We start from the raw sequence: 18,295 nt of genomic DNA, 5'->3' as shown, positions 1-18,295 counted from the left end.
CCATCCTCGAATGCTATCATTAGCTCTTAACTACTGAAATTGGGACTCATCTGATCGGGCTACAGCTTTCAACTGTCTAGTGTCCACCTGATAAGGTCATGAGGCTAGGAGAAGCGCTGCAGGCGATGTCCCGCAGTTAGCAAAGGCACTTGCATAGGTCATCTGCTTCCACAGACCATTAACACCCAATTTTGCCGCACTGTCCTAATAGAAATATTCGGCGTACGTCCCACACTGATTTCTGCTGTTATTTTATGCAGTGTTGTTTTTCTGTAAGCACAGTCAACCCTATGCAAGCACCGCTGCTCTATGTTGTTAAGTGAAGGCCATCAGGAGGAGTGTTGTCCGTGGTGAGAGATAATGCCTGAAATTAGGTATTCATTGCACACTCTTGACACTGTGGCTTGTGGAATATTGAATTTCATAACAATTTCTGAAATGGACTGTCTCATGTGTCTAGTTCCAACTACCATCCCATGTTCAATGTCTGTTAATTCCCATCAAGCGGCCATAATCATATTGGAAACCTTTTCACATGTGCGATTGGAGTATAAGTGACATCTCTGCCATTGCACTGCCCTTGTATACCCTGTGTACATGATACCACAGCCATCTGTATATATGCATATCACTATCCCATGACTTCTGTCACCTCTGTGTATATTGGGGTAGAGTGTGGAACTATGCATAGTATGCCTGTACTAATGTTGTTCTGCTTTTTGTAGACTTTAATATTCTTAGGCTGTACCACACAGAAGAGTTTCTTTGATAAATTATTTACAAGTGTGTCCCATTTTAAATCTTGCTGAACCCACAAACCAAAAATTTTTTCACATTTTCTAGAGGATCATTTTTTAATTATGCTTGAACAGCATTCGGCTAGATTATGGAAGTAAATGAGAGTTGACGTATACAGTTTTTCAGTGTTTACAATGAGCTTATTTTTGGTGAACCACTCTGGAAGTCTTTTAATAGAACTTTCAGTTGTTGACTGGAAGGTTTCTACCCTGGATCCAGTGAACAATACACTGGTGTCTTTGGCTCTTTATGGAATACGCGATATGCATTTCATCAACACTGTCTTTCTTTGTTTTCACCTTGCACTGCCTACATTACCAGCATTTACTCCACAAAATTTTAAGACATCTAATCTACAGAGGTTTATCATTCCACAAAATACAACTGACACCTTTTACGCAGTTGCATCTTATAGCACAATTCAACAGACAAAATTAGCCTGAATTGCGGACACATTTTTTAGTGTAGAATTCTTTGTACTTTATGCACACTCTAAAAACATTCTCGGTGAGGAGGCAGAGAGGAGGTACTCAACTAACACAAACCAAAGGACGATTATTGACATTAACTGAGTTTAGTCACTATCAACATTAACTAGCAGACAAGACTCCATTTAAGGCATCCAACATGGCAGTAAATATGGTGACTTCAAACTCACTCATACCATTTCAGCGATTGTTATCTCCACGTGTCACTTCTGCTTTTGTAGGGAGAGGGGCATTAATGTGTTGTCTGCTAGCTAAGTTAGTGGCAACATGTCAGTGAATACTGATGTATATCATTCAACTTTTTTCAGGTCTGTTACTCCAGTCAGCCATGTCACTGGGAGTCATCTTGGAATGTGTGTGTAGTACAGAATAACCACCTCCTTAGAAATATTTTTTCTGTCTAAGCTGCCATTTATATAACTTCCCACTAGTATAAGCAATAGTTTAATTTTCTATGTACAGTTGTTGTTAACTAACTTGGCACATTCTCATGTCACATTAACTAAGATGATACCAAATTAATACTTACCGGGAGACAAGAGGAACACTTTTCCCTGTAACTCCTTTCTGTCTAGCTTGAAGCTTCAATAGGTCACTGATCAACTGTGGCTTGTTCTTGGCTGCAGTTGCAATATTGAATTCACTGCATAATGATTTTATTTCTGGCATCTTCAATAAAGGCAGCAGCACTGAGGCAGATTCTGAGGAGCAGTCTGTTAGGAAAAATGGCTGCTTTTAGGTCAGGTTCTTCAGAGAAGGAGAGAGAGAGAGAGAGAGAGAGAGAGAGAGAGAGAGAGTGTACAACAATAGAATTTACATCAAAATTCATATTCAGACAAAATTTGAAACCTGAACCATAAATATCACAAAATGTTTGCATAATCTCACAGTCAGGAAGAAAGAGACTTTCCTCCTCCACCTTCAACCATAATTTTTAAAATGTTAAACATCAGTTTTATGCTTATTACTTGTAACAACATTAACTCATTTCATTTATTTATTAATTCATACAATGTGTTCTGTAAATCCTGTCATGAGAGAGAGCCTTCAGGGATGTGGGAACAAGTCAAGTTTTACATTAACAGATGAAAGCAGGCTACTACTATAAAGTACAAAGGGCATTGAGAAAGTTTTGCACAGTCATCTCTATTTTTTTATTTTTTGCACAGGAGGAGAATGAAATTTTTTGTGAACATACTTGGAACATTTAGCTATATATTGAGCCTACTGAATGTAGCCTTTATCAGCTGTGACGCATCTGGCCCAACATTCTTTCCAGATGTAAATGCACTTTGGTAAAATTCTGGGGACTGACTTTTACACCATCACTTGACACAGGAAATATGGTCTTTCTCACTATCAAATGTTTTACTGTGCAGGTGGGTCTTCAGACAACCGAAGAGGTAAAAATCATACGGAGCCAATGCAGGACTGTAGGGAGGATGAGGAACAATTTTCCAACCCATTTCCTGCGTCATAAGGACTGTATGGGGTTTGGAATTGTCATGGTGTAGTCTGATGAGCTGACCCTGAAGCTGTGGTCTGTGGGTCTTGAAGGCATGTCACAGCTTGTCCAATGTCAAACAGTAATGGCCCCTGTTAATTGTGGAGCCAGGTTCCAAACAGTCAATGAAAATGACACAACACTGATCCCAGAAGGAGACCATAATCTTTTGGTCTGCTGTTCGTGAAAGTCTTGATTTCTTCTTTCAAGGGGAACCCAGATGACGCCACTCCATGGATTGGGTTTTGCTCTCAGGTTCAGACAAAAACAACCTTGTTTCATCCTGGGTAATGATGCCATCAAAACACTGTTTCCACTCTTCAGTAAAAGTCTTCATGAGACCCTCGCACACATTCTTCCTCATAGTTTTCATTTTTCTTGTCAATAATCTAGGCACCCAATGTGCACAGATTTTTCTGTACCCTAGTGACTGTAACAGTGATACCACACTACCCAATGACAAACGAGTCATTTCAGCAAGCTGTCATGTCGTCACACATCTGTGATTTGGATGATTTGATCAATGGTCTCCTTATTCACATCACTCACTGCCATCGATGGTCTAATGCATTGTGGATTGTCCAGCAGAGAGAAATAACCTTTTTTAAACCCCTGTAACCACCGCTGGATACTGCTGCAAACCACCGTGTCCTTTCCATAAACAGGGAGCAACTTCCTGTGAATTGATATAGCAGAATCATCACCGGTCTTGAAGAGGAACTCCATCACCGACTATTGTTGAAACCTGACATCTACTTCACAGTACATTACGGCTTACCTGTAAATAAAAGAAAATACTTTTATATACCAACTTATAGCTAAATATTCCAAGTATGTTCACAAAAAAAAGATGACTGTGCAAAACTTTTGAACCCCTTTGTATAACAGCCTTCTACAAAGTTAATTACAGACTTACGATCTCCAACCTAATATAAGTCTTAATTTCATCTTGTGTACAGCAGCAATCCAGTACAGTAGAGGTGTTAATGAATGTGTGTTACACTGAGGTGAGAGAAGTCATTGGATATCTCCTAATATCGTTTTGGACCTTCTTTTGCCTGAAGAGCGTAGCAACTCGATGTGGAATGGACTCAAGAAACTGCTGGAAGCCCATGCGTAAATACTGAGCCATGCTGCCCCTATAGCTATTCATAATTGCGAAAATGTTGCCAGTACAGGATTTTGTGCACGAACTGACCTCTCGATTATGTCCCATATATGTTAGACGGGATGCAGAGCAATCTGCATGGCTAAATCATTCGGTCTAATTGTCCAGAATGTTCTTCAAACTGATTGCAAACAACTGTCATCTGGTGATGTGGCGCACTGGCACCCATAAAAATCCCACCACTGTTTGGTAACATGAAGTCCACGAATGGCTGCAAATGATCTCTGTAGCTGAACATAACTGTTTCCAGTAAATGATCGGTTCAGTTGGACCAAAGGACCCAGTCCATTCCATTTAAACACAGCCCATATCATTATGAAGCCACCACCAGTTTGCACAGTGCCTTGTTGATAACTTGGCTTTGTGGGGTCAGTGCCATACTCGAACCCTACCATCGGCTCTTAGCAACTGAAATCAGGACCCATCTGACCAGGCCATGGTTTTCCAGTTGTCTAGGGTCCATTCAATATGGTACTGAGCCCAGGAGAGAAGCTGCAGGTGATTTTGTGTTGTTAGTAAAGGCACTCACATTGGTTTTCTGCTGCAGTAGCCCATTAACGGCAGATTTATCCACACTGTCCTAACAGATAAGTTCGTTGTACATCCCACACTGATTTCTGGGGTTATTTCCCACAGTGTTGTCATTTAACACTGACAACTCTCTGCATACGCTACTGATCTAGGTCATTATGTGAATGCCGTTGGCCACCGCATTGTCGATGGTGAGAGGTAATGCCTGAAATTTGGTATTCTTGGCACACTCTCGACACTGTGGATTGCAGAATACTGAATTCCCTAACAATTTCAAACACGGAAATTTCAAAGTCTGTTATTTCTTGTCGTGTGGCCGCAATAACGTCGAAAACCTTTTCACACGAATTACCTGAATACAAATGACAGCTCCACCAATCTCGTGGCCTTTTATACCTTCTGCATGCGATACTTCTTATCACAATAAATAAAGTGTTCCGGGCTCTTATGCCACGGTTGAATGGATTTCACTTTAAAACCTGACATTTCGTCCCAATCTGCTGACAACATTTTCAAGGGGGATTGTAGCTTTGTCGAATGTCCGATTCACACCGTGGCTCGCTAGTTACTACAGCAAAATTCTGCTCCCGTGAGCTTCCACACAGGTGTGCAACATCGCATGTTCTGAATACGCGAGCGCAATTGGCCGTTGTCAACTGCCATCATCTGCTTTTGCTATCATCCCATGGTGGAAGACTGGGACACGTACTTTTTATACCTCCTGCATGCGATACTGGCACCATCTGTATACAGGTATGTGCATATCGCTATCCTATGACTTTTGTCTCCTCAGTATATACTTCTGCAGCATAGGCAAACATCCTATTTGCTATGCAGATATTACTGTTGGTATGTATAGACCGATCGGTCAATTTTATTTTTTCCCCTCGTTCAGTTCCTTCACATACTCACAGTCCACACTGTCCCTCTGAAGATTCTTACTCAGAACACGAACAGGCATAGTGCCCTACCGATGTTACGACTGTTTGGGAAAAAACTGAAGAATTGGCTGAAGGTACCAAAGACCGCATGAAGATTACAAATTAAAACAACATTCACATCCATACTGTGTACACTACTGTGAAGTAGAGGGTAGTTCCCACTGTACCACATTTTAAATTATTTTTCAATGACTATTTTCAGTAGTTTTGTCCATTTTTCTGTTAACAATTGCTTTATCTTCCACTGTCAGTAGACAAGTGACTGATCTGATATTACTTGTGTGTCAAGTGGAACAAACTGTGATTGTACTTCCATTAGGGATACATTTTCAGCACATAGCTCATACTGTGTTGCCTGCTAGTGCTGATTGGTAGATTCTGAATTCTGAGGGCATCAAGCACTCGGCTTGGACTTTGTCGCTAATAAAAAGCCTGGCAGCCATTGTTTTTGTTAAAGAGGTGCATTGAGGACTTTTGTTTTCCAAGTGAATTTATTGTCGAGAAGCTGTAACTTGAGAGTCTTAGAGTGCTCTGCTGACTCAAGTTAGTACAGCAAATGGAACAGATTGTGAGAGCTGCAGTTTTGGAAGCTCTCTTGCATGAGCATTATCTGTGGCTAACCGACATTACTTTTATCTCTGGCCTGTATTTTCCTTTACGATAATGCAAATCTCTTGGAATATAAATAACAACTGAGGCATTGAGTCATCAACAGGCATATAAGCAATGACGAGAACTTCGTAGAATTTGGATGAATCCCCTTTCAGTTCAACAGGAAGAGGATTCGTCCTAAAGCTAGCAATGTTCTCAATCTTATTTACTTGCCTATTGCTGACTCAGCATTTCGGCTACTGTTTGAGTAGTTATCTTTACTCCATATATTTTCCTTTGCTGCTTCTTTTCAGATTCTGCTGCCCTCAGCAGATGATGCAATTCAAATTCAGCTTCTAAATCTTCTTTGCTTCTTGAAGATGCAGCATTCCCTAATTCATACTAGGCACACATGCATCTTCCCCATTCCTTGCTCATTATTAATAATTGCAAATTGACCACACTGACTATACAGCAGCAGCAGCAGCAGCAGCAGTAGTAGTAGTAGTAGCAGTATTGACAAACTGCCTATTGGCTTCTGTCTCAGGTTCTTCGGCCGATGTTCATCTAATGATTTTTTTAACGTTTCGCCAGCAGGAGTGGCTGGCATTGTCAAAGCTTCACCCTCCATTGCCCGTGGTGAACTGGAGCTGAGCTCGCGGCCGCAGACTATATGTACCTGGCACGCCAACGGCCGAGGGCTTCTCCGCGGTCATTTCCGGTGCGGTTCTCCTCTTGCTACCTGCGACGGTCTTTAGCTGCAGTATGGGAAGCCAGGATCTGTTTACCTTAAGGCTTTCCTCCTTCTTGTTGAAACTGTTCATGTGTTTTTGTATTTCTACAGCTTCTCTGAACAAGTGCGTGTGATAGTGCTTCTCTACAGCCAGAACTTCCGTGTCGGCGAATTTTATTACGTGGTTGGTCTCATTCAGTGCGTGCTCTGCCACGACTGATTTCTCCACCTGCCCAAACCTGCAATGTCGCTTATGCTCTTTGATCCTGGTGTTAATTGATCGTCCAGTCATTCTGACATAAACTTTCCCGCATGTGCATGCTATACGGTATATTCCTGACATTGCAAGTGGGTCTCTTTTCTCCTTCGCCTATCTAAGACACTCTTTGATCTTCCTTGTCGGTTTGAAAATCGTCTTTACGCCATGTTTATGCAATATACGGCCGATTCTTTCTGTCACTCTGGGAATGAATGGCAGAAAGGCTGTACCCGACATTTCTTTTTCTGGTTCCGTACCTCGCCAAGTGTTTGGCTCTGTTACACTTCTAATATAATTTGTGGAGTACCCATTACTCCTCAGAACAGTTTCCAGGTGTTGCAACCTTAGGTTTGCAAGTCGCCGAGTCCAGGTGTGTTACAGGTACGTCAATGATACTTTCGTGGTGTGGAGCCATGGTGAAGAACAGCTCGGTGACATCCTAAGACACTTGAACAGCCTCCATGCCAACATAACATTTACCATGGAAGTAGAAAAGGACAAGAAACTGCCATTTCTAGATGTGCTGGTCACAAGGGACGGCAAAAACCTGGGACACAGCGTGTATCGAAAACCGACACATGGACCAATACCTGCACAAACTGTCAAACCACCACCCGAGCCAGAAAAGAGGCATGATTAGTACGCTCGAAACGAGAGCAGGACGAATATGTGAGCCGCAACACCTCAAACGAGAAATGCAACACCTGGAAACTGTTCTGAGGAGCAATGGGTACTCCACAAATGATATTAGAAGTGTAACAGAGCCAAACACTTGGCGAGGTAAGGAACCAGAAAAAGAAATGTCGGGTACGGCCTTTCTGCCATACATTCCCAGAGTGACAGAAAGAATCGGCCATATATTGCACAAACATGACGTAAATACGATTTTCAAACCGACAAGGAAGATCAAAGAGTGTCTTAGATCAGTGAAGGAGAAAAGAGACTTGCAATGTCGGGAATATACCGTATAGCATGCACATGCGGGAAAGTTTATGTCAGAATGACTGGACGATCAATTAACACCTGGATCAAAGAGCATAAGCGACATTGCAGGTTGGGGCAGGTGGAGAAATCGGCCGTGGCAGAGCACGCACTGAATGAGACCGACCATGTAATAAAATTCGCCGACACAGAAGTTCTGGCTGAAGACAAGCACTACCACACGCTCTTGTTCAGAGAAGCTGTAGAAATACAAAAACACGCGAACAGTTTCAACAAGAAAGAGGAAAGCCTTAAGGTAAATGGATCCTGGCTTCCTGTACTGCAGTGAACGACCGTCGCAGTTAGCAAGAGGAGAACCGCACTGGAAATGACCGCAGAGAAGCCCTCGGATGTTGGCGTGCCAGGTACATATAGTCTGTGGCCGCGAGCTCGGCTCCAGTTCACCACTGGCAATGGAGGGTGAAGCTTTGTCAATGCCAGCCAATCGTGCTGGCGAAACGTAAGAAAAATCATTAGATGAACGTCGACCGAAGAACCCGAGACAGAAGCCAATAGGCAGTTTGTCAACAAGTGGCCACGAAAGCCTAAACAATTTTGTAGTAGTAGTATTGATGATGATGGTAACTAATTTAGCATACATAATTTGTAACACCAATAAACATAACACCGAAAATGAAATTTGTTGATTTAGCATTTGCACCAGTGCAATGACGCCACTATGCTACACTACACTACACACACTGTCGATGCAGGTACTTTGTGGAACGATGAGGCTTGATAATAGCTGGGGAACAGAAAACCATGAGAGGAAATGAAAATTTATCAAACGATTCAATCTACAGAAAGCTGAAAGTCTGAATCCTCTTAATGATGTGCACCGGTACAAGTCAGCACACGGTTGGTGTGGATAACTTTCAAATGAGCATTCAGCATTAGCACTTGGCACAATAAGCAAGTTGAGATCCGCGGTAGTTGAACTCAGCGTAAGCACTGATCTACTCGGCTTATTGCCACCTGAAGATAAACACCTCCGTCAGCAGGTCTGTCCACACTATGTGTTGTGTGCGCCCTCCATGGGAGGTTTCTGCATTATTTCGCAGCATTACTGAGACCAGCTATTCTGCTTCCATCTTGATGTCTGGTGGCAGGAACACTAAATACCTTCCTCCTTTGAAGACTACATATTCCCAAAAATAGCCAGGCTTGGGCTGCAACCTCAGGTGCAGAACTGGAGAGGCCACCAGAGAATCTGGCAGTGGACCGATGATTAAAGGAGGAAATGATGACACCACTGGTATTGTCAGTAGGGCAGAATTGCATGGAGGCTGAGGCAACGGAGAAGTCCACCAGCAACAGCAGTGGAGGTGAGGCGGCCTCCATCAGTGGAGAGTGGGGGGCGGCGGTGGGGGGGGGGGGGGGCGGTGGGGGGGGGATGAGAAGGAGGAGGAGGAGGAGGAGGAGGAGGAGGGCAGGTCAAAATCCATTGGCAGATGCTGATGTGAGCCTCACTATGGTAAGAGGCTGCAGGCAATGGAAGGACAGAAGAGGATACGGCACGGGGGAAGCATACCACTGCAAGTGGGAGCCTCCACTCACAACAACATCAAGGTCAACTCTGCCACCAGCAGGACCAGATAACCACAGAACTGACATTCCCACATGGCACAGGTGCAACTGTCTTGCACAACTGTTCAGCTGCTCCCTACCGACATCCACCACAAACACCTGACAACCTTTTTAGCCCACCATGACACTCGACAGCCAGTTTCTGTGTGCAAGCCTGGCAAACCAGTACCAGAGTTTTTATAATTTCTCCAATAATAAGAACAGAGTAATAAAATTAAAATCACTCCACAGCATAACTACAGCAGTGGCAGAGGTTCAGCAACTGTAAAAGATTATAGATACAGAAAAAACAGTCTTAATTGCACAAGATAGGTTTATTTAATCTTTGCATGTGACTCATTTTGCCATTCTAGGCATCAAATAGGTTTATTTAATCTTCACATGTAACACGTTTCACCTGTTATAGGCATCATCAGACAATCAATAAAAATCTTGCTAATTGTGACCATGGCGTCAAACTTAATTAAAAGTCCCACAGAACTGAAAGGTAACAATCAGAGAGACACAGTCTATGCTTCATGACATCACCGATAAAATTCTTTCTACTCATGTCCACAGCATCAAACAAGATTAAGAGTCCCAAAGAACTCTGAGGAAACAGGCAGATGGCCACTGTCAGTGCTTCTTTATATCACCCACGAAGACAGAGTTTTTATCGATTGTCTGATGATGTCTAGAACAGGTGAAACGCATCACAATGAAGATTAAATAAACCTACCTTGTGCAACCAAGACTGTTTTTCTGTATCCACACAGTAATACGTATTCCACAAGCAGACTGAATTGAGACACTCTACTTGCTTACTTTTTTAAGTGTGTGGCACCATGAAATACTTGCTTTTACCTAAGGAAACAAACCCATCTTCCTGAGGTGCTTCAAATCTCTCCTGCAATTCACTCACTGAACCATAGCGTTCTAAGGCACTGAGACGGTGCCAGCCAGGTTGACGGGCTAGAAGTCGGGTAACAGCAGTTCGGCTGGATGGTGGCAGCAAGAGGTAACACACCACCATGCGCCACTCTTCATTTGACAACAGTGGAGCAGTGTGCGGGTGCCTTAAGACTGGTGCAAGTACACCTACAAGTTTGTCTGTGTACAAGTCACCAGAAGGACACGAGAGCACTTGGTCCAAAGCACGATCAGTTGCAGTCAGTGGGGATGAGTTGCCTGCAGAAAGTACACAAATAACAAGTACACAGTATGTATGAAATCAAATATTCTCCAGTTGTGCTGCACTAGTACTTGACACTGTGCAGGACTTAGACTTAGCTTAGAATTATAAGGGAGGGAAGCATTGAACTAAATGTCTCATACTAGAGAATTACTGTTTTAGTGTTCCTTATTTAAAAATGTGAGATATCTGTCCCTTCATTCCATTCTTTAAGAATGCCAACACACTGCTGGCAGTTGCTCAATATTTATGAAACTGCCTGTCAATATCCTCCCTCCTGGTCATAGATTTCATCTTGGTGACATGCAGTTTCACAAGGAACAATGCTCATTTCTGTGCAGCTCAACATCTCATCACGTGTGCAAGGTCAGAAGAATACAACGAAAGTGGCAATACATACAGTGTTTTAACTGTAAGTTGGCTAATTGTTAGAGGAGGATATGGTGATGGAGGAAGTGAGCCCTGCTTCCACACAGGCTACTGTGGGGCTGGGAGCCACGTGGGGGGAGAAGCTCAGTCTGCCTACCACCACACAGACACCTTAACCAGCACTTCATACTTCTGGAAAAGCAGAAGGCATGCATGGAGGAAAAAATTACTTTAAAGTTGTTCATAATTAAAAGTGAAATCATCTTATGTATTTACATGTTTGATAATGATCCTGCAGCAAAAATTACAAAGACTTATCACAAGGAAATGAAAACGTATGAAATGGAGTGAAGTACATAACACTAACAAAGCAGACAACAATGGCTACCTGTGCTGCCAGCTGTGTAGGTGGGAGGAAGGGAATGAATTTTAACAATGAAGATGAAGCAAAGTATGGGAGGGGGATGAGAGAGAGAGAGAGAGAGAGAGAGAGAGAGAGAGAGAGAGAGAGGGGGGGGGGGGGTGGCGGGCCGGGAAGAGGGAATGAAAAATCAGAGAACATGCAATCGCAAAATTTTATTAAAAATGAGTTAATGGTGCCTCAGACAACAGTAAATCGGGCACTTTGGTACATACTAATTTCTTTGATATCCAAAGCAGCTGTGGCCAGAGTCCTCTGTTCCTTTGATGTCCCTGTTTCGTTTGTTTCTTCACTGCTTAGGCTTACTGAGCTACTGCTGGTGTCTGTTTTGGAATCACTGGAATCTCTTTCCTCCTTTTCATTGTGTTCTGTCTTTTTTGACTCAACTGTTGCTTTACCGTCTTTCTGAAAAGAAAAGAAGATTAACTTCTTGAATTTCACATGCAAGAAAGCTGATAGTTAGACCTGAGTTTCTCCCAGCATATGCAGAGCTCAAATAACTAATGGGAATGTAGCCTGGTGACATTGTTGACAACTGCTGACATTTCAACAGCAGGACACCTGAAAACAGCAGCAACAGTGTGCAACATGGGTGCGGGTGGGAGCGCGCGCGCGCGCACACACACACACACACACACACACACACACACACACACACACACACACAGAGAGAGAGAGAGAGAGAGAGAGAGAGAGAGAGAGAGAGAGAGTAAACACTACCACCATCACAAGCTGACAACAGTGAAATTAATAATCAACGGGTGAGGTAGCATTAAATCTGTCCTGTTTTTTGACAGGGGAGAGTGCACGATTCCATGCAGGATTTATACAAAAAGTATCATCTCTATTTATACGGCTACTTGCTAATTTAATTTTGACAGCTTCTTTAATAACATGATAATAATTGCCTTAATGACACAATCACAATAGCTGTAAGTGCATGCCAGAATATCCACGTTCTTATATTTCATAGTATGACTGGTGCCAAGACAATGTTCTGCAATGGTGGAGTTGTTCTGCTGCTGTAAGCGTGTGCGCCACTTATGCTCAGTACACCGATCCTCCACAATCCTGATAGTCTGGCAAATATATGACATGCCAAAATTGCAAAGAATGTGGTAGACACTTGCCTTATGCAGACCAAGATCATCCTGCACAGAACTTAAAAGAACCCTGATCTTAGATGGTGGTCAAAAAACACACTTCACATATATTTCTGCAAAATATGGTCAATCCTGTTCGGAATGCTCCCTATGTAAGACGAAAAGGTCGTAGGCTTCGATGCAACATCAGTATTATCACCACTCACATGGTGCACAATTGGTTGATAGCGCAACGCCCATTTGATCTCTGTTTCACTGTAACCATTCTGATGAAAGGTAACTTTGTCATGGGCCAGCTCAGCTGATAAACTCTGAGAGTCCAACATAACATGGACCCAGTGAACCAAGTTACAAAGCACCCTTCCACATTGAGCTGGATGGTGACAACTAACAGCTTGCAGATACATGTCTGTGAGTAAGCTTCCTATAAATGACCTTCCTCCTGACCAACACATCAAGGAAAGGAAGGCAGCCATTCTTCTTTCCCATCTCCTTCATGAAACAAATATTCAGGTGGATTGAATTCAGATAATCTAAAAAGTCGTTCAGATTCTCAGTGCCATGAGGTCAAACAACAAAAGTATCATCTAAACGTCTGAAAAAGCATGCAGTTCTCGAAGGTGCCGACTTGAAGGCACGCTTCTCGAAGTCTTTTTTTAAGCCTTCATCTTTCTTAACTTATTCTCAAGATCCCTACATAAGATACATGAGAGTGGCACCAGTATTGTCATTGTCTGCCTCAAATATCCTTTCCTTAAATTTACCCAGCATGGTTTTGCAAGGACATCATCACCCTGCTTTCAAAGATTCCCACTTAAATTGTTTGAGAATCTCTGTTACACTTTTGTATGGACTAAACCAGTCTGTTGAGATACTAACTGTGCATCTCTGAATTTGATGTTTGTTGTCATGACTAGCTGACAAGGACTCAAAATGATGGAGTAATACTGATAATGTTACATGTCCTATTATGCTTCCTTGAGACACATCCAATGCTATATTCGTTCCTGATGAATGCTGACCATCTAGTATAATGTACTAGGTTCTCACCAAGCTGACTGCATACCTAGTTATTAGCCAACAATGTGGAATAGTTTCACATGCCTTTAGCAAGACAAAATCAACCAGGTCACCTACACTTATGGTTTGGAAGATATGTGTGAGTAAACAAGTTATGTTTCTTATGAGTAGTTTTTCCGAAGTCTTTACTGTAATTTCGTTGAAGCTTCTCTTCCCCCAGGAAAATGATAATGATGGATCTCAGGACATGATGTAGGACCCTGCAACAATCAACAGCAATATCAGTCTCCTACTGCAATCATCACAAGCATTTCAGGGTTGCCACAAGAAACCCCAAGTGAAATTCACTGGTATTTTCCTGATTTAGGACTTTTCCCAGACAGATTTTGAGATCTCAAGGGTACGTAAAGACATAAGCTGACAATCCATCTTTGCAGCTACAGTACAACAAACAATAGTGCCAAATGAAGAAATATCTAAAACTGTGTGCTAGACCGAGACTCGAACTCGGGACCTTTGCCTTTCGGGGGCAGATGCTCTACCAACTGAGCTACCCAAGCACTACTCACACCCCATCCTCACAGCTTTACTTCTGGCAGATTAAAACTGTCTTTTAATCTGGCAGGAAGTTTCATATCAGCGCACACTCTGCTGCAGAGTGAAAATCTCATTCTGGAAACAACCCCCAGGCTGTGGCTAAGCTATGTGTGGTGTCACCGCCAGGCACCACACTTGCTAGGTGGTAGCCTTTAAATCGGCCGCGGTCCATTAGTATACGTCGGACCCGCGTGTCGCCACTGTCAGTGATTGCAGACCGAGCGCCGCCACACGGCAGGTCTAGAGAGACGTCCTAGCACTCGCCCCAGTTGTACAGCCGACGTTGCTGGCGATGGTCACTGACAAATTACACTCTCATTTGCCGAGACGATAGTTGGCATGGCCTTCAGCTACGTCATTTGCTGCGACCTAGCAAGGCGCCATATTCAATTGCTATTCATCTTGTGATGCCTGTACCGTCAGACCGATGTGCACCTATTGTGGATTAAAGTTAAGTATTCCAGAAGCTATGTACTATTTTTGGCTACTATAATTCCTTGTCATTTTCCAGACCTCATGCCAGCCTGCGTGAGCTTAAACGCGTGCCTTTCGGCTTCCTCCAAACTCCGTGAATTGGCTCCTGCCAATTCACAACACTATGTCTCTGCAATATCCTTTCTTTCAGGAGTGCTATTTCTGCAAGTTTCGCAGGAGAGCTTCTGTAAAGTTTGGAAGGTAGGAGACGAGATACTGGCAGAAGTAAAGCTGTGAGGATGGGGCGTAAGTCGTGCTTGGGTAGCTTAGTTGGTAGAGCACTTGCCCGCAAAAGGCAGAGATCCCGAGTTCGAGTCTCGGTCCGGCACACAGTTTTAATCTGCCAGGACGTTACATATCAGCGCAAACTCCGCTGGAAATCTCATTATCTAAATAAAACTTGCAAGTAGACGGCGTTTCCTAATGTCAGCAAAAATCTTAAGTAGTAACATCAACATCTTTCGTAATGAACTGATTTTAGATGGGGAAAGCACAGTGTGTGTGTTTCATTAAGACCACTGATGTTATTTTATTTCAATAAAACAAAACAGATTAGGTGACAAAAATATGCATTTCCTTGGAATCATAAGACAGATTTAAAATACCGCCACTGATTTCAGAAATAACTACAGAAAAAAATACCTCTTGAAAGAAGAGTGTAAGGTGAGGAAGAGTTGTGTAATCCAACAATATAGGTGACTGCCAATAAAATGTTGGCTCTACTATATCCATTACTGTCAGTTATTACCCACTGCTACACCTATTATTTTACAGGTATTATGTGATTTTTCTTTAGAGAAATATTTGAGTACGTAGCGTACAATGCCAGCGACTGCCACAATTTCCTTCTTCTTATCGTCCATGCTTTCTAATATAAATTACTTTCAAAGTGCCAAAATGTACTAGAATAAATAAAATGTCTATAAAATGCAGAAATGTGCAACATACTTAGGGTGAGACAGTCGCAATTTCTGAAATCCATTGCAGATGGCCTCTGGCCTGCCAAGCAGCACTGCTGTCCTGGGCCCATGAATAAACCATGAAAATCTGCTGCATTATGCCACACACAGACCCAGCCTGTGGGCAGGTTAGTGAGACTAGTTCTGATGGGCAGAACCTGCATATTTGTCAGAAACAAAGGGCTTCAGACTGGCAGGCCTGATCCATTAGACGGTTTTAGCCTGTTCAGGAAGTCCACTAGTGTGGTCAGCTATTCAGGAGTCACAGGCAACATGTTGATGAAGTTGGACTGCGGTGATCAATCCATGCAACAGACAACTTGTGCTAATACTCTGAGAATCAATAATAATGAAGATAGGTAGCAACTCACTGTAAAGATGATAGCTGAGCTGCAGTCAGGCATGTAGAAAAGACAATCACACTCTCACAACTAAATTTTCAGCCATAGCCTTTGTCAGAAAATGACGTTCACACAATCACTTGGACACAACTCATGCACACATGACCGCCATCTCTAATTGCTGCGTTTACAGTCGCTGAGAATCATCTGCAAACAAACCACTCCTCACACCTCCCAGTCTCTTGTCTGCAGCTGCTAGGCTAGTGGCAAAAGGTGGTGGCAGCACTGACTGCAGGCTGAGAGGAATGGTCGGAAAAGAAGAAGCAGTAGTAATGAGGGAGTAGGGAAGCAGCACACATACTCAGCTGTACCCAACCAGTGACGATGCATGACATCTTGGTGAACAAACCATTTCATCTACTGAGATAAAAACGAGATTTTTTCCAGTGTTGTTTTTTTTTCCAGATGTTCCTAAGATTTTCCTGACATGTTTGAAATTCCCTGATTTCCAGAATCTGTGGCAACCCTGCATTTGCTATTCTACAAAAGGTAGGGCCACATATGAAAGCAGCTACATTCATCAAGAACAGATAAGCACAGTGACACTTAAATCTCCACAAAAACTTTGATGTAGTAGTTCAGCATACAAGGAATGAAAAAAAGGCATGTTAAAAGGCATACTATGTGTAAAGTAGAACTTTTAGTTTCATAAAAATTGCACAAAGGTTAAACTGAAATTTCTAAATGACAGATTTTCTTGGGTTTGCTTGGGAACAACTATGTAAATGATTCCAGAAAGTCAAAGGTTAATGCTAGAATCCCCCCCCCCCCTTCCCCCTTCGAACCAGGGATATTCCCATTCATGGGGAGGCTTGCATACCTCAGCGATACAGATAGGCATAATGTAGCTGCAGCCACAATGGAGAGGTATCTGTTGAGAGGCCAGACAAATATGTAGTTCCTGAAGAAGGGCAGTAGCGTTTCCAGTAGTTGCAGGAGCAACAGCCTAGATGACTGACTGATCTGGCCTTATAACACAACTGAAACGGCCTTGCTGTGCTGGTACTGCGAACAGCGGAAAGCAAGGAGAAACTACAGCCATAATTGTTCCTGAGGGCATGCAACACTATTGTATGGTTAAATGATGATGGCACCCATTTGGATAAACTATTCCAGATGTAAAATAGGTTCCCTTACATGTATTGGGAGGGGGGGAGGTGCTACTCAGGAGGACGTCATTATTGGGAGAAACAAAACTGGCATTCTACGAATCAGAGCATGGAATGTCAGACCCCGTAAATAGGCAGGTAGCATAGAAAATTTAAAAAGGGAATTGAACAAGTTAAAGTTAGATATAGTGTAAGTTAGTGAAGTTTGGCACAGGAGAAACTGGACTTCTGGTCAGATGAATAAAAGGTTATAAATACAAAATCAAATGTGGGTAGTAGACGAGTAAGTTTAATAATGAAAAAGAAAACAGGAACGCTTATGAGCTACTATGAACAGCATAGTGAATGCGTTATTGTAGCCAAGATAAACATGAAGCCCACATCCGTTACAGTAGTACAAGTTTATATGCCAAATAGCTCCACAGATGAAGAGATTGAAGAAATGTATGGTGAGATAAAAGAAATTATTCAGATAGCTACAGGAGACAAAAATTTAATAGTCATGTGGGTCTGGAATTCGATAGTAGGGAAAGAAAGAGCAGGAAAAGTAGTAGGTGAATACAGAATGGGGATAAGGACTGAAAGAGGAAGCTGCCTGGTAAAGCGTAACTTAATCATAGCTTCCACTCGCTTTAAGAATCATATGTGGAAAAGGCCTGGAGACATTGGGAGATTTCAGACAGATTATATATATAATGGTAAGACAGAAATTCTGGGACCAGATTTTAAATTGTAAGACCTTTCCAGTGCCAGATGTGGACTCCGACCACAATTTATTCATTATGATCTGTAGATTAAAACTGAAGAAATTGCAAAAAAGGTAGGAATTTAAGGAGATGGGACCTGAATAAACTGAAAGAAACAGAGGTTGTAAAGAGTTTCAGAGGGAGCATCATGGAAAGATTGACAAGAATAGGGGAAAGGAATACAGCAGAAGAGGAATGGGTAGCTTTGAGTGAGGAAATAGTGAAGGCAGCAGAGGATCAAGTAGGTAAAAAGATGAGGGCTAGTAGAAATCCTTGGATAACACAAGAGAGATTGAATTTAACTGAGGAAAGGAGAAACTATAAAAATGACATAAATGAAGCAG

The 18,295-nt window shown here is 42.5% G+C and overlaps 1 protein-coding gene and 1 non-coding gene across 2 annotated transcripts in view; both read right to left on the bottom strand.

Moving 5' to 3' along the window:
- LOC126088556 (fanconi-associated nuclease 1-like) overlaps positions 1-18,295 on the bottom strand; it is a 173,873-nt gene that overhangs the window by 94,264 nt on the left and 61,314 nt on the right. Inside the window, exons 4-6 of the mRNA XM_049906741.1 lie at positions 11,758-11,947; positions 10,425-10,748; positions 1,816-1,999 (exon numbers count right to left, since the gene is read on the bottom strand). Coding sequence (XP_049762698.1) covers positions 1,816-1,999; positions 10,425-10,748; positions 11,758-11,947 — 698 coding nt within the window. The remainder of the gene's footprint in view (positions 1-1,815; positions 2,000-10,424; positions 10,749-11,757; positions 11,948-18,295) is intronic.
- On the bottom strand, positions 14,152-14,226 carry Trnas-cga (transfer RNA serine (anticodon CGA)). Its single transcript has one exon. It is a non-coding gene; the product is annotated as a tRNA-Ser (tRNA).

The sequence above is a fragment of the Schistocerca cancellata genome, chromosome 6 (genome assembly GCF_023864275.1).
Source record: "Schistocerca cancellata isolate TAMUIC-IGC-003103 chromosome 6, iqSchCanc2.1, whole genome shotgun sequence".
In the NCBI taxonomy this organism is placed as follows: Eukaryota; Metazoa; Arthropoda; class Insecta; order Orthoptera; family Acrididae; genus Schistocerca; species Schistocerca cancellata.
Note: the sequence above shows the minus strand (reverse complement) of the source record. Positions and strands in the feature narration are given on the sequence as shown.